At 41.9% G+C, this 10306-nt stretch overlaps 1 protein-coding gene across 1 annotated transcript; it reads left to right on the top strand.

Annotated features, from left to right (window-relative positions):
* Positions 1-5989: 5989 nt before the first annotated feature.
* LOC139549809 (P2Y purinoceptor 2-like) lies at positions 5990-8364 on the top strand. The gene is made up of 2 exons (XM_071360560.1): positions 5990-6848; positions 7458-8364. The coding sequence occupies exons 1-2, from the start codon at positions 5997-5999 to the stop codon at positions 7683-7685; spliced, it is 1080 nt and encodes a 359-aa protein (XP_071216661.1). The 5' UTR covers positions 5990-5996; the 3' UTR covers positions 7686-8364.
* The last annotated feature ends 1942 nt before the right edge of the window (positions 8365-10306 follow it).

Genomic DNA, 10306 nt, shown 5'->3' with positions numbered 1-10306 from the left:
GGTGTGTAGTGTAGATTACAGTAACGTTTGTGTGTAATGTATGTGTAGTGTAGATTACAGTAACATTTGTGTGTAATGGGTGTGTAGTATAGATTACAGTAACGTTTGTGTGTAATGGGTGTGTAGTGTAGATTACAGTAACGTTTGTGTATAATGGGTGTGTAGTGTAGATTACAGTAACGTTTGTGTGTAATGGGTGTGTAGTGTAGATTACAGTAACGTTTGTGTATAATGGGTGTGTAGTGTAGATTACAGTAACGTTTGTGTATAATGGGTGTGTAGTGTAGATTACAGTAACGTTTGTGTGTAATGTGTGTGGTGCAGCATTTGGGTCATTGTCCATTTGTCAGTTCCTGTCCCGACTAACTTGTGTGTCAGCTGTGGAGAATAGTTATGTGTATGTGTATGGAGCAGTGTTTTCCGAGCGGTGGGTTGGGACTCACTCCTGGGTTTAGTTGATACCTTGTGGGTCGCAGCCTACTGTAGGTTGTGATTGATTTCTGACGGGTCTGGCTTGAAACTGGGTCCTGGCTATAAACATTGGTTTTATTTACTTGATGTGTCACAATAACTCAAAAAGCTTCAGGTAGGTTATAACTGACCGCACGCACGCACACACACACACACGCACACACACACAGGTATGTCTTACTATATTTGTGAGGACTTTTTGGGACCAACAAATTATTCAAAATTCAAACACAAACCTCAGCCATTCAAGAGCCACTGCTACAGATGTTCTTTAACCCCGGTGAAATTCCACTCATTGCTTTATTATTCATATGGCTCTGTCTGTTGAGCTGTCTGTCTGTTGAGCTGTCTGTCTGTTGAGCTGTCTGTCTGTTGAGCTGTCTGTCTGTTGAGCTGTCTGTCTTTTGAGCTGTCTGTCTTTTGAGCTGTCTGTTGAGCTGTCTGTTGAGCTGTCTGTCTGTTGAGCTGTCTGTCTGTTGAGCTGTCTGTTTGTTGAGCTGTCTGTTGAGCTGTCTGTCTGTTGAGCTGTCTGTCTGTTGAGCTGTCTGTCTGTTGAGCTGTCTGTCTGTTGAGCTGTCTGTCTGTTGAGCTGTCTGTCTGTTGAGCTGTCTGTTGAGCTATCTGTAGACAGTAAGACGGAAAGACAGAAATACAGTAAGACAGAAAGGCAGTAAGACAGAAAGATAGAAAGACAGTAAGACAGAAAGACAGAAAGACAGAAAGACAGAAAACAGTAAGACAGAAAGACAGAAAGACAGAAAGACAGTAAGACAGTAAGACAGAAAGACAGAAAGACAGAAAGACAGTAAGAGAGAAAGACAGAAAGACAGAAAACAGTAAGACAGTAGGACAGAAAGACATAAAGATGGTAAGACAGAAAACAGTAAGACAGAAAACAGTAAGACAGTAAGACAGTAAGACCGTAAGACCGTAAGACAGAAAGATGGTAAGATAGAAAACAGTAAGACAGAAAGACAGAAAGACAGTAAGACAGAAAACAGTAAGACAGAAAACAGTAAGACAGTAAGACCGTAAGACCGTAAGACAGAAAGATGGTAAGATAGAAAACATTAAGACAGAAAGACAGAAAGACAGTAAGACGGTAAGACAGAAAGATGGTAAGATAGAAAGACAGAAAGAAGGTAAGATAGAAAACAGTAAGACAGAAAGACAGAAAGACAGAAAGACGGTAAGATAGAAAACAGTAAGACAGAAAGATGGTAAGACAGTAAGACAGAAAGACAGAAAACAGTAAGACAGAAAGATGGTAAGATAGAAAACAGTAAGACAGTAAGACAGAAAGACGGTAAGACAGAAAACAGTAAGACAGAAAGACAGTAAGACAGTAAGACAGAAAGATGGTAAGATAGAAAACAGTAAGACAGAAAGACGGTAAGACATAAAACAGTAAGACAGAAAGACAGTAAGACAGTAAGACAGAAAGACAGAAAACAGTAAGACAGAAAACAGTAAGACAGACAACAGTAAGACAGTAAGACATAAAGATGGTAAGATAGAAAACAGTAAGACAGAAAGACAGAAAGACAGAAAGACAGTAAGACAGAAAGACAGAAAGACAGAAAGACGGTAAGACGGTAAGATAGAAAACAGTAAGACAGAAAGATGGTAAGACAGTAAGACACTAAGACAGTAAGACAGAAATATGGTAAGATAGAAAACAGTAAGACAGTAAGACAGTAAGACGGAAATACAGAAAGACAGTAAGACAGTAAGACAGAAAGACAGAAAGACAGAAAGACAGAAAGACAGTAAGACAGTAAGACAGAAAGACAGAAAGACAGTATCTACAGCTGAGATCTGCTCAGAGAGGGGGTTTTTTCTTACTGTTTTCTATTGACTTTAGACAAACACATAAATCAACTTGTATTTGGTATAGACGTTCAGGTAGGTAATATCATGTTGTGATTGTTGGTGATACACTAATAACAGGTAGTTAAGAAAGGGTGTCATAGGAAATAATATACCTGCCATAATTGCTAGATTCACATGGATCATTAACCAAATAAAGTGCATAGTGAGTTATAGAATCAGAAGGGGCAACTTTCCAGAAGACAGACCGGGCCATCGGTAAACTGTTACATACAGTAGGTAAATGTTGATCATGAGTCCCTCCCTGTCACCCCGTCTGTGTGTGTACAGGCTGAAGCGTGACAAACATGACTGTCAGTCACACACACTCACACATGAGCATGGAGACACATTGTGAAAAGCGTTCTGTGTATCTCTGAGAGGAAGAAGCATTGGGAGAATCTTCGTGAGTAGGCCTAACCAGTAGGCCTAACCAGCTGATAGTGACAGGGCAGACACAAGCTCCTCTGGCTGAAGTATTGCATCAGTCATCTATTATTTTGTTGCTGTTGTTAGAGTCTAGTGCAGAAGTTGGACATAGTTGCTGAACACAACTGGAGTGTGTTCCTTTAAGACTGGAACAGCTTTTCGCACTGTGAGTAACTAGTACTGGTATTAGCTACTACTGTACTGTGGGGTTGAGAGGGTGCAGGACAGGAGAAGCTCTGACGTGTTCCTTCTGGTATTGCTGTACTGTGGGGTTGAGAGACAGGGGCTTGCATGTGTTTTGTAAATTGCACTCCTTCCTAGAGAGAGAGAGAGAGAGAGAGAGAGAGAGAGAGAGAGAGAGAGAGAGAGAGAGAGAGAGAGAGAGAGAGAGAGAGAGAGAGAGAGAGAGAGAGAGAGAGAGAGAGAGAGAGAGAGAGAGAGAGAGAGAGAGAGAGAGAGAGAGAGAGAGAGAGAGAGAGAGAGAGAGAGAGAGAGAGAGAGAGAGAGAGAGAGAGAGAGAGAGAGAGAGAGAGAGAGAGAGAGAGAGAGAGAGAGAGAGAGAGAGAGAGAGAGAGAGAGAGAGAGAGAACCCATATTTATGTTTATTTATGTTTTTGTACTTTAAATATTTGCACATAATATGACATTTGAAATGTCTTTATTCTTCTGTGAATGTGATGTTTACCTTTTTTTTATTGGTTATTTCACTTTTGTTTATTATCTATTTCACTTGCTTTGGCAATGTTAACATATGTTTCCCATGCCAATAAAGCCCTTTAAATTGAATTGAGTTAGCTAACTAGCTCATCTGTTAAAACGTATGATGTAATGTATACTCTTAGGGGGGAAAACGTGCTAACTAGAACGTAAAAGGGTTCTTCTGCTGTCCCCATAGCAGAACCCTTTGAAAAATCTTTTAGGTTTCGATACAGAACGCCTTTCCCCCAGAGCCGTGTGTCTGTGTCTTTCAATCTACACGCAGCCTGTACACACATGGTATGCTTGTTACCGTAGGTGATCATACGTTTTATGTGTGTGTGTGTGTGCGTGCGTGCGTGCGTACGTGCGTGTAAGGGTGTTTGTTTATGAGTCTGTTGTATACTTACAGTAGGTCCATATATGAAAGCTGTTGAAAAGTTAACAGTTTACAGTAATGAGAGACAACTGTAAAATACCCCTTAGCATCTTAATCTCATGGATTAGATCTTCGTCATTGCAAATGTGGAAACACCACATTCATGCTAATTGTGTTTCTGTACCACGTCGTGTGTGTTTCTGTGTTATAAAACCACATTCATGCTAATTGTGTTGCTCTACCACGTCGTGTGTGTTTCTGTGTTATAAAACCACATTCATGCTAATTGTGTTGCTCTACCACGTCGTGTGTGTTTCTGTGTTATAAAACCACATTCATGCTAATTGTGTGGCTGTACCACGTCGTGTGTGTTTCTGTGTTATAAAACCACATTCATGCTAATTGTGTTGCTCTACCACGTCGTGTGTGTTTCTGTGTTATAAAACCACATTCATGCTAATTGTGTGGCTGTACCACGTCGTGTGTGTTTCTGTGTTATAAAACCACATTCATGCTAATTGTGTTGCTCTACCACGTCGTGTGTGTTTCTGTGTTATAAAACCACATTCATGCTAATTGTGTTGCTCTACCACGTCGTGTGTGTTTCTGTGTTATAAAACCACATTCATGCTAATTGTGTTTCTGTACCACGTCGTGTGTGTTTCTGTGTTATAAAACCACATTCATGCTAATTGTGTTTCTGTACCACGTCGTGTGTGTTTCTGTGTTATAAAACCACATTCATGCTAATTGTGTTGCTCTACCACGTCGTGTGTGTTTCTCTGTATTATCTTTAGGGTTGCTAAGCTACCCGTTAATTTATGAAAGTTACCAGAATTAATTTTGGTAATTAACAGAAAATCTATGGAAATCTATCGTGACTTTGGTCATTTATACTTCAATCACTTTTTTTAAATGTATTATTCATATACAGTATAATATTCATTTTGTTTATATGTGTCCATATTGTACATGAGTTTCTAGTAGATATGGTTCATAGCAGATGGTTCAAGAGATAATTGACAAATGAATGAAAAAAATTATCTAATCAACAATAGCATGATTCTTCATTAACTCTTCCAACAATTTTTTTTTTTCTTCACAATTGCCACTAGTTTGCCGCCAAAACATTGACAGCAAATACATATTGTAAAATAAATAAATAGAAGTATGTAAAAAAAAATATATATATTTATTTCATGCTGAAACCATATTAAACACCAATGGTATTCACTAAATTTATGGTTTATATTTAGGATGATGTTTTACAGCTTTGTCATTCAATTTTTTATATTTTTTACCATCTGATTCATTTATTTCATATATTGTACATGTGATAAAACACACAGAGGGCCAGAGATTATTAGACACCTGTGATAATCTGAAGTACCCAAAAGGGACCACTAGATGTATTGTGATAGATTACATAAAATCCTTGAAAGATACCACAATTCTGGTAGTTTACTGGTAAACTTTTGAACGTTTCAGGTAATATACCCTCCCTTTGCGACCCTAGTTATCATATCCTGTTGCCATGACCTATCCAAATAGGACAATAACTTCTCAATGGATCACTAACTACCTGTTGGAACAGCTCAGACATCAATCACTATCTCCTTGTCCATGCCTCATGTGAAAAGGACAAAACATCCCTCTTCCTCCACTCCTCCCTCTCTTATCTTGGCATTTAGGAAAGACACATATGAAGGAATTATGGGTATTATGCCAAAATGAGCTTCAGAATCCAGCTGCGGCATTCATGCATACGGGTTTAGAAGCAAGTAAACAGAGACATTTAGTCATAGCTTTGGATTGTTTAGTCATAGCCTTAGTGTGAAGAGTTATACAATTGGCTAGTACAGTTTTATCATTACTATCCCACTTTAGCACACACTGTGTGTGTGTGTGTGTGTGTGTGTGTGTGTGTGTGTGTGTGTGTGTGTGTGTGTGTGTGTGTGTGTGTGTGTGTGTGTGTGTGTGTGTGTGTGTGTGTGTGTGTGTGTGTGTGTGTGTGTGTGTGTGTGTGTGTGTGTGTGTGTGTGTGTGTGTGTGTGTGTGTGTGTGTGTGTGTGTGTGTGTGTGTGTGTGTGTGTGTGTGTGTGTGTATATTAGTAAACCTCTGTATCTTCCTCAGATCTGTTTATGAACAAAGATGGCTACCTTCACCAACCACTCAACCAATGAGAGCAGCGGGCAAAACTGCCGCTGTCGCTTCAAGGAGGACTTCAAGTACATCCTGCTTCCTGTCAGCTACACTCTGGTCTTCGTGATTGGCCTAGCCCTGAACTTCACGGCCATGTACGTGATCCTGTTCCGTACGAAACGCTGGAAGCCCTCCACGGTGTACATGTTCAACCTGACAGTGTGTGACACCCTCTACATCCTCACCCTACCCTTCCTGATCTACTACTACGCCGACGAGAACGACTGGCCCTTCAGCGAGCCGTTCTGCAAACTCATCCGTTTCCTGTTCTATGCTAACCTTTACGGTTCCATCCTGTTTCTGTGCTGCATCAGCCTGCACCGCTTCCTGGGCGTGTGTTACCCGATTAGGTCCCTGAGCTGGGTCAGCGCCAGGAGAGCCCGGCTGGTGTCTGTGGCGGTGTGGGTGTGTGTGTTGATGTGCCAGGCTCCCGTGCTCTACTTCTCACGGACCAGGGACGAGGGGACGGAGAGGGTGTGTTTTGACACCACCAGTCCAGAGTTATTTCATGACTTCCTGGTGTACAGCTTGGTGGTATCTATGCTGCTGTTTGCCTTCCCCTTCATGGTGGTGATGGTGTGCTATGGACTGATGGTGAGGAAGCTTCTGGAGCCCACCTGGGTGGCAGGAGGGAGCCAGTCGAGGGGAGTCGGGGGGATCGCTCCTCATCGCTCCAAACAGAAGTCTGTGAAGATGATAATCATTGTGTTAGCAGCGTTCATGCTGTGTTTCCTACCCTTCCACCTGACCAGAAGTCTGTACTACTTCCTCAGATACCTGGAGCAGATGGACCCCTCCCAGGTACAGTACCACAGCCACTGGAATACTACGCTTTTAAAGGTTCTGCCTGGTTCTCCCTGTCACCCAAGGTGCAGGAGGCTGGCTTCAGGTAGCTTCACCTTTCACCCAAGGTGCAGGAGGCTGGATCCAGGTAGCTCCACCTTTCACCCAAGGTGCAGGAGGCTGGCTTCAGGTAGCTCCACCTTTCACCCAAGGTGCAGGAGGCTGGATCCAGGTAGCTCCACCTTTCACCCAAGGTGCAGGAGGCTGGCTTCAGGTAGCTCCACCTTTCACCCAAGATGTAGGAGGCTGGCTCCAGGTAGCATCACCTTTCATCCAAGGTGCAGGAGGCTGGATCCAGGTAACTCCACCTTTCACCCAAGGTGCAGGAGGCTGGCTCCAGCTGGCTCAGGCTCAATTCAACCTCTGCTATTATGATTGTTGATATTGTCATTATCCTTGACATATAAAGGTAATTTCCACATCAAGAGGATATCTGCAGCATTTACCTTGAATGCGTTCTCCACGAACGCGGTAACATTGCCTTTAAAAGGCACATTGTCAACAGCGTTACACGTATTGTATCGCGGCCTTAACCTTTCAATGATTTGTTATTGTATTCATCCCCAGGTGAGCTGTGAGCGGCTGAAGGCGTCCAGCCTGGCCTATATGGTGACACGCCCCCTGGCCAGCGCCAACAGCTGTGTGGATCCCATCCTTTACTTCATGGCTGGGCAGGGTTTCCGTAGTAACCTCGCCAACAAAAATCAGAGCATCGCTAGGGAAACCAGGAAGCGTGATGGCCGCCCTTTCGAAGCAGCTCTGACCGTCAGGAGAGTCAATCGATGTACTGAATAGCTATGGAACAGAGTGACCTCCATTGGAATGGATAAAACCCCATTGGACAAACACACTGGAAGGATGACTGGCTCCTCTAAACTGAATATTATTTAGCCCATATTATTAGACTATTTGAAAGAGAATGTACGTCATGATATTTTATTGAATGTTCTTTCCCCTGACAGGTAAATACTGGGAGATTACACATACAATAGAAATACCAGATGTCTTACTTGAAAGTGAGAGGGGAATACAGTAACTCATTGATAGAGATGTGACTTAGCTAAGGAAGCTAAAGGCAGGAAGAAATACATTGGTTGATGCTAACAGTGTAGAGAGAATAGTGATAACATGATAGGGACGTTAGTGATGCTGTAATCACAATAAACAGTAAATATATATTTAGGGGCCCACTGATTGTAGTGTATCTAACAAATCTTTATTCAGGATTACATACACCACAAACAGACTGTAAATCAGTCTTAACAGGACCTCCTCGTAAGAGCATTCAGAGAAAGTGGTTCAGCTCCAGGCATGACTTGGGCATGTTCTTGGGTGTGTCTGGAAAGTCATGAATTAACATCCCAAAGACTCACAGATGGAGCTGGATATAATCCAGACAGAGAGCTTTATAGAAGCAACACAGGCTCACTGCTAGCTGGCACAACTACAAATTACTAAGAAAAAAACTCATGCTTAACCCGTAAGAGTCTAAGCCCTGTCTAAGCCGGAGGGAGAGGGGGGGGGGGGGGGGGCGCATGTTTTAAGAAGGTCATACCAAGGACCATTTAGCTTTTCGATTTTGAATTGTAAGACCCCTTGAACTATCAAAAAATACAAACGCATTAAATAACAGATTCACTACAACAGAGAGTCCCCCACAAAAATCTAAAGGAAGATTGTTCTGAAGTGTTTATCATATCTGAACGATTTAAGATCAGGAAAAATGTGTTAGTATTTTTTTTTTTTTTTTTTACATGTATTTAACCCCTTATTTTTGGCACCATATGCTCTACTGGTCAAACGTTTTAGAACACCTACTCATTCAAGGGTTTTTATTTGTTTTTACTATTTTCTACATTGTAGAATAATAGTGAAGACATCAAAACTATGAAATAACACATATGTAATCATGTAGTAACCAAAAAAGTGTTAAACAAATCAAAATATATTTTATATTTGAGATTCTTCAAATAGCCACCCTTTGCCTTGATGACAGCTTTGCACACTTGGCATTCTCTCAACCAGCTTCACCTGGAATGCTTTTCCAACAGTCTTGAAGGAGTTCCCACGTATGTTGAGCACTTGCTGGCTGCTTTTTCCTTCACTCTGCGGTCCGACTCATCCCAAACCATCTCAATTGGGTTGAGGTCGGGGGATTGTGGAGTCCAGGTCATCTGATGCAGCACTCCATCACTCTCCTTCTTGGTAAAATAGCCCTTGCACAGCCTCGAGGTGTGTTGGGTCATTGTCCTGTTGAAAAAACTAATGATAGTCCCACTAAGCCCAAACCAGATGGGATGGAGTATTGCTGCAGAATGCTGTGGTAGCCATGCTGGTGAGCCTTGAATTCTAAATAAATCACAGACAATGTCACCAGCAAAACACTCCCACACCATCACACCTCCTCCTCCATGCCTCACGGTGGGAACCACACATGCAGAGATCATCCGTTCACCCACACCGCCTCTCAGAAAGACACAGCGGTTGGAACCAAACATCTCCAATTTGGACTCCAGACCAAAAGACATTTCCACCGGTCTAATGTCCATTGCTTGTGTTTCTTGGCCCAAGCAAGTCTCTTCTTCTTATTGGTCTCCTTTAGTAGTTAGTAGTTTGTCTCCTTTGCAGCAATTCAACCATGAAGTCCTGATTCACACAGTCTCCTCTGAACAGTTGATGTTGAGATGTGTCTGTTACTTGAACTCTGTGAAGCACTTATTTGGGCTGCAATCTGAGGTTGGTAACTCTAATGAACTTATCCTCTGCAGCAGAGGTAACTCTGGGTCTTCCTTTCCTGTGGCGGTCCTCATGAGAGCCAGTTTCATCATAGCGCTTGATGGTTTATGCGACTGCACTTGAAGGAACTTTCAAAGTTCATTAAAATGGCCTTATTGACTGACCATGTCCTAAAGTAATGATGGACTGTCATTTCTCTTTGCTTATTTGAGCTGTTCTTGCCATAATATGGACTTGGTCTTTTACCAAATAGGGCTATCTTCTGTATACCACCCCTACCTTGTCACAATACAACTGATTGGCTCAAACGCATTATTAACAAGGAAAGAAATTCCACAAATGTACTTTTAACAAGGCACACCTGTTAATTGAAATGCATTCCAGGTGACTACCTCATGAAGCTGGTTGAGAAAATGCCAAGAGTGTGCAAAGATGTTATCAAGGCAAAGGGTGGCTATTTAAAGAATCTCAAATCTCAAATATATTTTGATTTGTTTAACACTTTTTTGGTTACTACATGATTCAATATGTGTTCTTTCATAGTTTTGATGTCTTCACTTCACTAGAAAATAGTAAAAGAACAACCCTTGAATGAGTAGGTGTTCTGAAATGTTGACCGGTAGTGTATTTCCATACATATTTTAACTGGTACCAGGTGGACCTTCAGATGAGTCTTGCGA

Source organism: Salvelinus alpinus, chromosome 22, assembly GCF_045679555.1.
Source record: "Salvelinus alpinus chromosome 22, SLU_Salpinus.1, whole genome shotgun sequence".
Taxonomy (NCBI): Eukaryota; Metazoa; Chordata; class Actinopteri; order Salmoniformes; family Salmonidae; genus Salvelinus; species Salvelinus alpinus.
The sequence above is the reverse complement of the archived record's forward strand: the minus strand, read 5'-3'. Positions and strand labels throughout refer to the sequence as shown.